General features: G+C 37.1%; 1 protein-coding gene across 14 annotated transcripts in view; it reads left to right on the top strand.

The window, feature by feature from the left end:
* Window positions 1-13,636, top strand: part of CLOCK (clock circadian regulator) — a 134,699-nt gene that overhangs the window by 99,921 nt on the left and 21,142 nt on the right. For 13 of the 14 annotated variants that reach the window (XM_077848061.1, XM_077848060.1, XM_077848058.1 and 10 more), the window contains 5 exons: window positions 1,905-2,052; window positions 2,590-2,665; window positions 8,057-8,198; window positions 10,591-10,691; window positions 11,216-11,305. In XM_077848061.1, the coding sequence (XP_077704187.1) occupies window positions 1,905-2,052; window positions 2,590-2,665; window positions 8,057-8,198; window positions 10,591-10,691; window positions 11,216-11,305 (557 nt within the window). The remainder of the gene's footprint in view (window positions 1-1,904; window positions 2,053-2,589; window positions 2,666-8,056; window positions 8,199-10,590; window positions 10,692-11,215; window positions 11,306-13,636) is intronic. The other variant, XM_077848059.1, reaches the window with a different exon arrangement.

Raw genomic sequence — 13,636 nt, 5'->3', positions numbered from 1 at the left:
TACACAAATAAGATTAAATGTATGAAAGGATAGACGGTAACTGTAAAGATGAAAATTAAAGATTTTGACAAAAAGAAAAAAATGAAGAAGAAGAAGGAGAAGGGGAAGGGGAAGGGGAAGGGGAAGAAACCTGAAACAAACCAGTAAAGAGAATAGAGCCATACACTGGATTCTGGGTGTATTTTGGTTTCTTAGAAGAAATTGCATCCCAAAACAGTGAAGAAAGAAAAACATATAAACAAGATAAAATTAAATACAATGAAAGGGTAGAATGTTTAACTGTAAAAATGAAAATTAAAGAAGATTTTTTAAAAATTGGATAAAATAAGAAATTGGCTGAAAAAGTAAAGAGAAAAAATTAAAATTGGAAGACTAAAGAATCGTGGGGGGAAAAAACCCCATAAATTCTATATGCTGTATTCTCCCAGTGCTGGAATTTTGCGGTTCTCAGTGTTGGAATGATTTGGTCTTTGCAGGATGTTTAGGTTGATCCTCTGGGGGAGGGGCCTGTTGTGCTGATTCTCAAGTGTCTTTGCCCTTGGAGGAACTGCACTGCCCTTGCCAGGGGACCAGGTTTACTAATCTGCTCCAGATTGCTGTTGGTGGTGGCTCTTTGTTTCCTGAAGGCTTCCATGCTGCTTTAGAGGATGAGAGTGAAGGTGGCAGCCAACCAATCTCCAGCCCCAGAGCCAAAAGCTCAGGGCCCCACTCTTCAGTGCACCCTCATGGAAAAGCAGTTGGTCTCCCTGGTCGCCTGTCCACACTCCGTGCTCACCCAGCCTATGTCTGACCATTTCAATCTAGTATAATGGTGAGAATTTACCCCCCTCCCAGGCTCCTAGGGATGCTCCCATGCAGCTCCTCCCAAGGGAGGAAGCAAGGATCTCACAGGTTCTCCTGCTTGCTGGTCCCTTGCCCAGAGAGCGGTCGTGCAGGCTGTGCCACAGTTTGCTGTTTATGACAACCTGGAGCTGAGAGCCCACTCACAGGCTCATTAATAGAATTTGGCTTCCCTGCTCCGATGTCTGGGAACTGTGCTGCACTCAGGCACCCCTGGTCTTCTTGAGACCCTGAGAATCCTGAGACCACACTGTCCCACCTAGGATTATGCCTTGCTTGGCCACCTGAGCATCTTTCAGGCAGGGACGTCCCTCAGTGGAGCAGACTTCTGGAAGTACCGATTTTGCACTTCACTGTTCTATCACTTTCCATAGCTGGCTTGTGGAGGCTCCCTCCCCTTGCATTTTATGTTCCCGTATATCACCTTGGATTCACTTCTCTGCACTTCCTACCTTACAGAAAGTGGTTGCTTTTCTATTTGTAGAGTTGTAGCTATTCTTAGATCTCCGGTTGAGTTCGCAGGTGTTCAAAATGATTTAATAGCTATCAAGCTGAATTCCTGGGACCAGATGAAACTAAGGTCTGCTACTCCTCCACCATCTTGGACCTCTCTCTTATCAGTTATTTTAAACAATTATATTACTTTGATTTTGGTTAAAGTTTTGAATTAAATGCCCCAAAGTTGCTGTACCTGCCAGGGTACCTGTGGGGAAAAAAAATCCCTCAAATGTGATTACTTATTGCTGTTATCTTCAGTTTGTTTTGATAGAAGGAAGTCAGTACGTGAATACGTCATTCTTAAGTATTTGGAAATCTAATGTGTGTGAAAAGTATCTGAGATCAGCAATAACTGGCTCTAAGTTGGGCACTGTGGAAGATACGTTAGTTGCTTGGGACCATAAGCTATCTCTATAGAATAACATTTTCTTGTAACTGATACATATGTTATTGAAAAGCCAGAAGAATTGTGTATATGGGTTTAATTGTAAATGATAGCTTTGACTAAAAACCATATTCATAGCTAATGATATAAATCAATAAATATTTTTCTCTTTTCTTTTTAGTAATGCAATATGGGAAAGGCAAATCATGTTATTATAGGTTCCTCACCAAGGGACAGCAGTGGATTTGGCTTCAAACTCATTATTACATCACTTATCATCAGTGGAATTCAAGGCCAGAGTTTATTGTTTGTACTCACACCGTAGTAAGGTAATAATTCTTTTATAGCATTTCTGAATTATAGAAACACTGATAATGGTATTGGCAATGTAATTTTTAGGCATGACTTGTTAAGAGACACAGTGATCTTTTTCCTAATTTTTGACACATGTTTTCAGTGCATTATTAAATTCACTTAGGCATTATGTAGAAATAGAGTGTAAGTACACGCACATATATATAATTCTTGACATAAACATCATGGTTTAGAACAGAAATTGTAAGTGTCTTTTATGTACCAAAGCCAGTCATATAAAAGGAGAACTGGAGTAGATAAGCATACTCTTCCTTTATTTAATTCCTCTTCAGTACGATGTAGTTACAGATCATTTACAGTAGCGTATAAAACTTTTGAGATACCTAGATTAAGATAGAACACTATAGATGTGTTCTAGGTTCGTGCAGTACGTAGCAAATAGTCTGGAATCTGTGATGAACAAGTAAAACACATAACAAATATGGAATGCACCTCTGCAGTATTTTAAATGAATGATTAAGCACCAAAATTCTATTTTTTTCCATTTGTAGTTATGCAGAAGTTAGGGCTGAAAGACGACGAGAACTTGGCATTGAAGAGTCTCTTCCTGAGACAGCTGCTGACAAAGTATGTATCTTAGAGTTTAAAAAAAAATTTTTTTCTTCCCAATGAAAGACAAAACTCAGTAATTTATAGGAAAAGTATTTTTCAAATATTTCATTTCCTCACTTGTGACAGGGTTATAAATTATATTTTACTATTTATTTTTATTTCAAATATAGTACTTTAAAACCTTACCTGTTTCTAAAAAAAGATTTGAAAGACCTCCTATATAGTGAGAGACATATATGGTCTCAGATATAAACTGCCATTAACTAATTGCCTACAGTGTGCAAAGCTCTGGCTAGTTCTTTATATGAAGCATGGAGTGTCATTTATTCCTCAGATACCCTTATCCCATAGGTAATATCCTCATTTTGAAAATGTTGAAACTGAGGCTTTGACAGGAGGTTGGGGGTACCTCCCCTAAAGGTACCTCCTCTGCCAACCCTTAGTAAATTCAATTAACCCTAACGATGCATGGCTGGAAGTTATAGTCAGAATTTGAACTCTGGTTTCTCTTTTCATTACATCAGGTAGAAGTACAATATATTGTTACCTATTGCTGTGTACAGAACTTAATGATGTAAAATATAGAATAATACATTTATTATCTCCTGGTTTCTGTGAGAGATCTAGGCACAGTTTAGATGGGCCCTTTGCTTAGAATTGGTCATTGACTGAAATCAAGGTGTCAGCCCAGGGTCTCTCACACGGATGTAATCACAGTGTCAGTGGGGACCATAGTCATCTCAAGGTTCTGCTAGGGGCAGAATCTGTTTCCAGGCTCACTCAGTGCTTGTTGGAAGGATGGGGTTCCTCAATGGCAGTTGGACTGAAGGCTTGGTTTCTTGCTGGCTAATGGCCAGATACAGCCTTCAGTTCCTTTCCAGGTAGCCATTTCCATCAGAGCAAGTAGATAAGAATATCCAGGGAGAGAGAACAACAGCAGAATGAGAGAGTCTTTTGTAACCTATTCAGAGAAGTAATATCCCATCACTTTTGTCTGTTCTGTTCATTAGAAGCAAATCACTAGGTCCAGCCTATACTGTAGGGAGGGATTATACAAGGTAGTGAATACCAGGAGGGTGGGGGGATCATGGTGAGCTATGTCAGAAGTTGCCTACAACAGTTATTTTTGATGTGCAGAAAATAAGTGGAATGAAAAGAATCAAGAATCTGTGTAAAAAGAGAGCTAAATAAGGCATTGCCAGGGTCAGTATGGGAGATACCATTCAGTTTTTTAACAAACCTTATTAAGTACTCTTTCCATGTGCCAAAGTACTGGACATGGCTTGAGATGCTGAGAATACAGCAGTGAATAAACCTGAGAAGTTCTCTGCAATGATGGATCCCACATGAAAGAATTTTGTCAAAGAGGCTTTGTATGCTTAGAGGAAGAAGATCTAGTATGTTTTAGGAAGATACATTTTCTGAGAAAAGTGCTTAAATCTAGGGTTCTTTGAAATGAGGGAAGACAGTTATAGAAACTAAAGTAAGACAGAGGTTGTTCCTCCTTGCTTTGTTTTCTCTTATGCCAGTATCCAACCCTTAGAAAATTCAATTAGCCCTACTTCCAAAATATACTGTGCCTATGTCTATTTTAACTGTGTTTACTCTTTACCTCCACAGTCCTCCTAGAGATTAGGGAAGAGGTCCATTTGATACACACACACACACATATATTTTAAAGATCTTATTTATTTGTTCAAGAGAGAGAAAGTGAGCACTAGAGAGAAGGTGAGCAAGCATGAGTTGAGGCAGAGGGAGAGAGAGAAGCAGACTCCCTGCTGAGTGGGGAGCCTGATACGGATCTCAATCCCAGGACCCCGGGATCACGACCTGAGCCGAAAGCAGACACTTAACTGACTGAGCCACCCAGGCACCCCTTGACATATATTTTTGAGAAACTTTAATGTTTGGATGGATTTTAAGGTCATGAATCTAAATATCACCAAGGGAATGAATGGAGAGAGAGAGAGAGAGAGAGAGGATGATCAAGGGCTAAGTACTGGGGCACTCCATCCTTAAGAGTGAAGGAGACAAGAACAATCACAGAGGAGACTGAAGGGAATATCCAGGGATCCAGGGAGGTATGAATAAAACCAGGAAACTGAGTTATCTTAGAAGCTAGGAGAAAGCATGTCTATGAAGAGAGAACAATCAGCTTTCTCAGATTCAGCTGCAAGAGGTTAAATTAGATGAGCACTGAGTTTAACAACATATATTCGTTGATCAGTAAGAGCAGATTGGGTGGAATAGGAATATGAGTGAAAGCCTGATTAGGGTGGGCATAAGAGAGAATTTTCTACGACAAGGGGAGTTAGAGACAGTGAGTGGGGAAAGTTTTCCTACAAAGAGAGGAGTGGCACAGTAGTAAGTAGAAGAAGTAGGCTTAAAAGAAGTTTTTGCTTTTTAAGGTGGGAGAAATAATAGCATGTTTACATACTGGTGAGAATGGTCTGTTGGGGAGAGAAGAATTACTGAGAGAGAGAGAGAGAGAAATGCTAGAGCAGGGCAGCCTGAGTGGTTCAGTGGTTTAGGGCCACCTTCAGCCCAGGGCCTGATCCTGGAGTCCCAGGATGGAGCCTGCTTCTCCCTCTGCCTGTGTCTCTGCTCGCCCCCCTCTGTCTCTCATGAATAAATAAAAAATAAAATCTTAAAAAAAAAAAAAAGAAAGAAATGCTAGAGCAGTGTTCTTGAGTAGATGAGAAGATGGGATCCAGTCCACAAGTGGACAGATTGGGCTTAGCTAGTGGAAAAACTATTCAGTGACAAGAAGGGTTTTGGGCAAACTATGACCTTTAGGCCACATCTAGTCCTCTGCCTGGTTTTGTAACACCCACAAGCTAAAAATGTGTTTTCCAGATGTTTTTAAGTGATTGAAATAAATCAAGAGAAGAATAATGTTTGTGACACATGAAAATTATATCCTGATTCCACAGCCACACTCAGTTGTTTATATACTGCCTGTGGCTGCTTTGTGCTGTTAACAGCAGAGTTGAATGGTTGGAGCAGACTGTGTGGCCCTCAAAGCCTATGGTATTTGACTCTGACTCTCACAGAGAGTGTTTGCTGATCCCTGATCTGTAGTGACATGAAGAAAGGCAAAATACATGAGTACAGGTGCTGCTAGATAGATTGATATAATAATAGCTTATCGCAGTACTCTTCAGTGAACTAGGAAGTAGAGTAACCAGCTAAGAGTGAGGTTAGGAGAAAACTTGTTGGAGGTTTGAGAAGAGAGGAGCAAGGATTAAATTGTTTTCTAGGAGTAGGAAAGTGAACAAAGTAATTTTAGTCTGTTTGGCAGGCAGGATTAAGGACCTGCTTGAGGTTCTTGGCCATTAATTTAGAGAAAACAGTTGCCATGTTGTATTTCTTCAGCCATGTTCAGAATAGACTAATAAGCATTGGGATTTTTCCATGGGAGTGTGGTGTGAAGGGAGGTGGGAGTAAGAGAGTTGATGACAACTGTAAGAGTGTGATTCTGATAATTAACCATGAATTTAAGCTGGGTGAAGAAGGGAGAAAAGACATAAAATGAGAGAGTGATTGTGAAAATATGGTACAATCAATGTATTTTATCTTCCACTAAAGGATTACTGGAGTTGGGATACTAAGGAGAAATGAATAGGAAATATGGAAAATGCTGATCAATGTTTGAAACTGAAATTGTGGAAAGTTTATTCTTACTGGTAATGACAAGGTCTAGGTTATGACTAAGAATGAGTGACTAAGGACAGGTAGAAATCAAGATCAAGACGTCGAGGAAGAGAGAAGTCATAATGTTGAACATGTGAATTGATATTGGTAACTGTGGAAGTAAGAATTAGTGAGGAAAAGACTAAGCCAGGAGCAGAAATTTGAATTCAGGTATTTAGTGAGGAGTGACCTTAAGGTCAGTAAATGACTGCAGCAATAAGAGGTAGTCATATAGTGATAATGTGAGATTCTGGCTATGAGTTTTGAGAAAGAAGAAAAGGGAAAGGTTCTGGGAAGAGCAGTAGGAGGACTTTTGTTCCCCTCCAGAGCAGGGTTCTGAAGGTTAGGAGATAGAAAATAGGCACCACTTAAAAGATCTTTAAGAACGCGGTATTTTCTAGAGACATCTGGGTTTTAGTTAGAGCAGGCCAGCAAATGGATATTCAGAGGTGAGGTTGAGGATAGATTTGGCTGATTATGGGTAATATTCCACTGTATGGATATATACCACATTTTGTTTATTCATCTAGCAATGCACACTTGGGTTGCACCTATCTTTTGGGTACTGTGAATCATGCTGCTGTGAACATGAGTGTACAAATATTTGTTTGAGTCTGCTTTCAATTCTTTTGAGTATATACCTAGAAATGGAATTACTAGATCATGTAGTAATTTTATATGTAAGTTTTGAGGAATTGTCATACTGTTTTCTTTAGTGGCTGCACTATTTTATATTCCCACCAGCAGTGTACAAAATTTCCGGTTTATCCTTGTCAAACCTGGTGATTTTGTGTTTTTTTATTTTAAATAATAGTCATCCTGATGGGTTTAAAGTGGTTATCTCACGGCTTTGATACGCATTTCCCAAATGATCAGTGACGTTAATCATCTTTTCATGTGTTTTATTGGCCATTTATGTATCTTCTTTTGAGAAATATCTTTGTAAGACCTTTGTTTTTAAATTGGATTTGGGCAGCCCTGGTGGCGCAGCGGTTTAGCGCCACCTGCAGCCCAGGGCGTGATCCTGGAGACCCTGGATCGAGTCCCACATCAGGCTCTCTCTGTATGATGCCTGCTTCTCCTCTGCCTGTGTCTCTGCCTCTCTCTCTCTCTCTCTCTCTCTGTCTCTGTGAATAAATAAAAATAAAATCTTTAAAAAATAAAAAAAAAATAAATTGGATTCTTCGGGGGAAGGTTGCTGTTTAATTGTAAGGTTCTTTATATATTCTGGGTGTTAATCCCTTATCAGATAAGTGGTTTGCAAGTGTTTTCTCCCATCCCATGGGCTGCCTTTCCACTCTATTTGTAGTGTCATTTGATGCACATTTGTTTCCTATGCTTTTAGTGTCACATCCAAGAAGTCTGCCCAATCCAGGGTCATAAAGCTTTTCCCCTTTTCTTCTAAAAGTTTTATAGTTTTAGTTCTTATGCTTAGGTCATTGATCTATTTGAGTTAATTTTTATATATGGTATAAATTAAGAAATACTATAGCTTCATTCTTTCACATCTGTTTCTGTAAATAGAGAATAAAGCCAAAATTTTCTGGCTATAGAAAAGAAACTTTTATTTCCTTACCTAATATTACACAGGTACCTTTGCCTTGTTGTGGGTAAAAACTGATTTTGGGGAGGAAGGGGTAGCAGGCTGTATCATTAATTTGGAATCTCTGAACTGAATCTCAAGAATACATTTATTTTACTCTGTCTCTTTAGAGCCAAGATTCTGGGTCTGATAATCGTATAAACACAGTCAGTCTCAAGGAAGCCTTGGAAAGGTTTGATCACAGCCCAACCCCGTCTGCTTCCTCCCGGAGTTCAAGAAAATCATCTCACACAGCAGTCTCAGACCCTTCCTGTAAGTATCCTAGCTTGAAAGCACTTTCTCTCAAGAGAGTACTTCTAATGTGTTACTAGTATCAGCATTTTTCATCAAATGCTACTTTATTTCTTATATGGAAAGGTTTACTGTAGTATTGATTGAAGTACTCTTTTTAGATCTTTTTCTTTTTAGTTGAATTATAATTAACATATGGTGTCATATTAGCTTCAGGTGTACAATATGATGACTTAACAATTCTATAAATAGTGCTCATCATGATAAGATCTTGATCCACTTCACCAATTTAAGAAACAAAACAAATGAACAAAGAAAAAACAAAAAACCAGATTCTTAAATATAGAAAACAGACTGGTTGCTTGCCAGAGGGGAGACAAGTGGGAAGGTGGGTGAAATGCTACTTCAAAATGATAAATTTAAAAAAGAAAATGATAAATTTTTGCATCTCTGAAATATACTAACCTTCCAATGAGCAAAAAGCATGTCGCTCACATTTAACAAAGAATTAAATTTATAAAGAAGCCTATAAAATGTTTAGGTAGTACTGTTGGTATTGTTAAGTTGCTTTTAATCATCCCTCAAAAATAAAAAAGCAAAACTGTTTATTCCTTTATTTACTGGTAGAACCAGCCAGTGTTCTTTAAGTTTGCTTTTTTTTTTTTTTTTAAGATTTTTTTTTATTTGAGAGGAAGAGTGTAAATGCACAAGTTGCAGGAGGAGCAGAAGGAGTGGGAGAAGCAGGCAGTCTGACCTATGTATGGCTCAAAGCCAGGACCCTGAGATCATGACCTAAGCCGAAGGCAGATGATTAAACTGACAGAGCCACCCAGCCACTTTTTTTTTTTTAAGCCTGCTTTTTGAATGTTATTTTTAGTTCTTATTTTTAATGAAGACTTGTATAATTATCATTGAATTAGTGACCTTTTTTTGTTTAAAGAGTTTAGCACTTTTATTTCCCAGGGTATTAAAACTATGTAAGGAAAAAGGTTGTTGGAACCACTCAACACCGTGAGTAGACCATTAGAGGTGTTAAACATGGAGTTTCTGAAATGTTGGAGAAAAAAGTTTCCCCTTTGAAGCTGTTTTTCTCTTTTTATACATCTTATTTTACTGTGATAAGAATGCTTAAAGTGAGGTCTACCCTCTTAAATTTTTAAACATACAATGCATTATTGTTGACTGTAGGTTGTAGTGCAGATCTCTAGAGCTTATTCATTGTACTTAACGGAAACAGTTTACCCATTCATTAATAACTCCTTATTTTCTTGTATCCCCCCACAGCCCTTGGCAATCACCATTCTACTCTTTGATTCAATGAATTTCTGTATTTTAGATGCCTCATATAATGGAGTCATGTAGTACTTGTCTTTTCATCTTTGGGTTTTTGTACTTATTAGCATAATGTCCTCAAGATTCATCCAAGTTGTCATAACTTGCAAAATTTCATTCTTTTTAAAGGTTGAATAGTATTTCATTGTACGTATATTACCACATTTTGTTTTTCCATTCATCTGTCAGTAGACAGATTGTTTCCACATCTTAGCTATAAAGAATAGTGCTACAGTGAGTGAACATAGGAGTGCTAGTATCTCTTCGAGATCTGATTTCAGTTCTCTTGGATAAATACTCAGAAGTGAAATTGCTGGATCACATGTGGTAGTTCTATTTTTAATTTTTTGAGAAACTTCCATTATTGTTTCCCATGGTGACTGTACCGTTTCATATCCCCCCACCAATTTTAAGTGTACAAGGATTCCAATTTCTTTACATTCTCAGCAACACTTCTTGTTTTTTTGATAATAGCCATCTTGTCAGGTGTGAAGTAGTATCTCATTGTGATTTTGATTTGTGTTTCCCTGATGATGAGTGACCTTTAACATTTTTTCATATTCTGGTTGGCCATTTGTGTATCTTCTTGAAGAAATGTCTATTCAAGTCATTAGGCCATTTTTTAATTGAGTTACTAGGATTTTTTACTATTGAGTTCGGGGACTAGTAACCATTTTTTTTTTTAAAAGATTTTATTTATTCATGAGAGACAGAGAGAGAGAGAGATTGAGAGGCAGAGGGAGAAGCAGGCTCCATGCAGGGAGCCTGACTTGGGACTCGATCCCAGGACTCCAGGATCAGGCCCTGGGCTGAAGGCGGCACTAAACTGCTGAGCCACCCAGGCTGCCCGACTAGTAACCATTTTTAAGCTTAAAGTTTGCCTATTTCAAAGATTTTCTTTGTCCTTAAGAAAGAAGTAATCAAAATGAATCCTCTTATTGTCAGACTTCCCTTTTATAAAATAATTAGAAAAATAGTTGAAATATTATTTTTATTCACCAAAATCCATTTTGAGATTAATCCTTGGGAATTACATTTTATAAAGTACTAACACTATTTCATTTTTGTTGACTAACCTCAGCAACACCAACAAAGATCCCAACGGACACTAGCACTCCTCCCAGACCACATTTACCATCTCATGAAAAGATGGCGCCAAGGAGGGCATCATTTAGTAGTCAGGTAAACTTTCCTACTTAATATTCTTCTGAATAAAGATTTATTAGAAGGAGGGGGAAGTCATCTAAATCTTTAGAAATTCATTAATGCATTATCCTTTTCTATAAAGATCAAAATAGCTGTTGATAAATAACACTTGCAATCTTTCCCTTTTTGTGAAATAGCTCTCAAACATACTCCTTTTGCTTGTTTTCCAGGTATAATGTTAGACATTTCTTTTAATTAAGAAAAGTTAATAATTAAACCATTTATATCTAGTTTTGAATACTAATCACTTTTATGTCCATTTGACTTTTATTGAAAGCCCATGCAAAATAATGTGGCAGATGTCTTAGAAGATAAAAGGATAAATAGGGAATAGGCATGTCCAGTGTAGAGGGGAAGATGTGCATACACCTGTACTCAGCTAAAAATGTTATGAGGCAAATTGTAGTTCAGTTATAAAGATGCCATGTGGTATTTCTGTGGAAGTACTTATGGATGGGAGTAATTGTCACTCTAGTATTATTTTTTATTTTGCTTCCTAGTCCATAAATTCCCAGTCTGTTGGTCAGTCGTTAACACAGCCAGCGATGTCTCAAGCTGCAAATTTACCAATTCCACAAGGCATGTCCCAGGTATTTTTGTTTATTTGTTTGAGTTGAGTATTTTAAAATGATAAATTGTTTTTAAGCTAATAAAGATTTGAAAAATCTATATATTTTTAGTGCAGTGAATCTCACCTGTGGGCATTTATGTCTGGGGGATATTTCTGATTGTCAGTGATTGCGGAGTACCACTGACCCATAATAGGCAGGGGCTAGGGATGCTAGTTGTCTTTCAGTATGCATGACAGTTTTGCACAACAAAAAATTATCCTGGTTTATATGCTATAACACCCCCACTGAGAGTATAGACAGAAAGATATTAAAGATGAAATATAGCTGTCGATTTTGTTATTCCTATGGATATTGGAAGAATCAAGTAATTTTATTCATGTATCCATTCATTTGTATATGGGACATTTATTGAGTTCCTTGAGTTATTGCAGGTGCCGGCAGTACAAATACAAGTATACTGTTAAACATTTAGAAGCAATGACCTAGAACTACATTGCTAATGTTATGTAGTCTGTGCTTAAGGTGTATAGGCTGATATGTGAGTGCATTAGATGGACTCCTAATGCAGCCTGAGGAAGTGAAGGAAAACTTTCTGGAAGAATTGTTGCTTGGGCTGAGTCCTGAAGGGGCCTATAGCAAGACAGAGGAGAGGTATTACAAAAGGGACACGAAGTTACTTCTGATTATAACTTCCCAACTTGTAATTTATGACTCTGCATTCATTCAGTGCCTCAAACACATTAAAAATACTAGATAGTGGTAAAAAGAATCCAAACTGTTTTATTTGCTTAACTATATCTTCACTTAGTATTTCAAATGATGATAGTTAACAATAGGTAAAAATGGTTTTCTAAAAATACCTTTATCTTATATGGTTATTATTTAAATTATATGTACATAATTATAGCCATTATATGAGACCTGTACAAATATATTGACAGTGTTGTAAATTACCTAAACATTGTAATCTTGACTTACAGCAACATGATCATGTAAGGTGCTTACGTATTATCTGTAGTCATAATAGTTTTTATCAACATTGAGTCCTCAAATGCTTTTTGTTCTGAAGGTTAACAGATTTTTTATGTAAATATTTAGATGTACTTTCAATATTATTTGTTCACTCATCTCAAGATACTGAATGAGTATTTCTTAACATTTTAAGGGATATTTTCATGAAATTAATAATGTCTGCTATGTCAAAAATGTTAACAAGTGTCAGATCTCATATTTTGTTGAGTGAGAAAGCCACTTTACCTCTTAGTTCCTTTTATTTTTTATTTCCTGTTACTGTGCCTTCTGTTTATATCTTTTATTTGCATTTAATAGAAATCCTTTAAGTGATGACAATATAATGTTTACCCAAAGGTGTAAATAATTTTTAAGATAAGATACATCATATGATATAATTATAACATTTTGGATAATATTTTTTTAAGGCATGAGGGAGCTGAGGTACAAAATTTGAAATATTTTGTCATAGTGTAATCAAATGTAGGATATGAGGTGATGATTGTCAACTTCAGAAGTCAGAGTTGTATACCTTTTGAAGAGTAATATTCAGTATCCTCAACACAAACTTTTGAAGATAGAGAAAAAATCTTTTGGTGGGAGGGCATTTCTCACTTTTAGATGCAGTTCACTCAAGGAGACTTTCTTTTTATGATTTCATTTATTTGAGAGAGAGAGAGCATGTGCAAGACAGTACATGGAGGGAGGAGCAGAAGGAGAAGCAGAGGCTCCCCACTGAGCAGGGAGCCCAAAGTGTAGGGCTCAATCCCAGGACCCCAGGATCGTGACCTGAGCCGAAGGCAGATACTTAATTGACTAAGCCACCCAGGTGCCCCTGTAGGAGACTATTTTAAGATTAAGATGCTTTTCCAATAAATTGGAATTCTTTCTGCTAAACTATGTCCTAAGCTAAATATTCATGGAAATAATTAAATGAGCATTTATACACTTAAGTGATGAATCACTAAGTGTGGCTAAATTTCAAGCTAGTAAATAGAAGCTGCTTATGACTCAAGTGAAACAGTGAAATAAGATTGAAAATCCTGGAAGTAGGATAACTGTTTTCATTCTTGTATGCATTTTTTCATTCATAATTACTTAGTTTGTAAAAGTCTACATTTCATACTTGTCTGAGAACAGTTTCAGTTGAAAATAGGAGTAAAAATATGGTTAGTTATCTGTTAGATTTTTATAACCTAATGGTGTGTACAAAGAGGACATTCTAGGGATAACAGAATTTGATATAAATAATTCTAGGAGCAGGCTACTTTTTCATTTGTTAAATGGTAGAAATTAAGCAACTTGTTCTAGGAAATGGTAGAGCCACAATATGAGCTC

The sequence above is a fragment of the Canis aureus genome, chromosome 14 (genome assembly GCF_053574225.1).
Source record: "Canis aureus isolate CA01 chromosome 14, VMU_Caureus_v.1.0, whole genome shotgun sequence".
Classification (NCBI taxonomy): domain Eukaryota; kingdom Metazoa; phylum Chordata; class Mammalia; order Carnivora; family Canidae; genus Canis; species Canis aureus.
The sequence above is the reverse complement of the archived record's forward strand: the minus strand, read 5'-3'. Positions and strand labels throughout refer to the sequence as shown.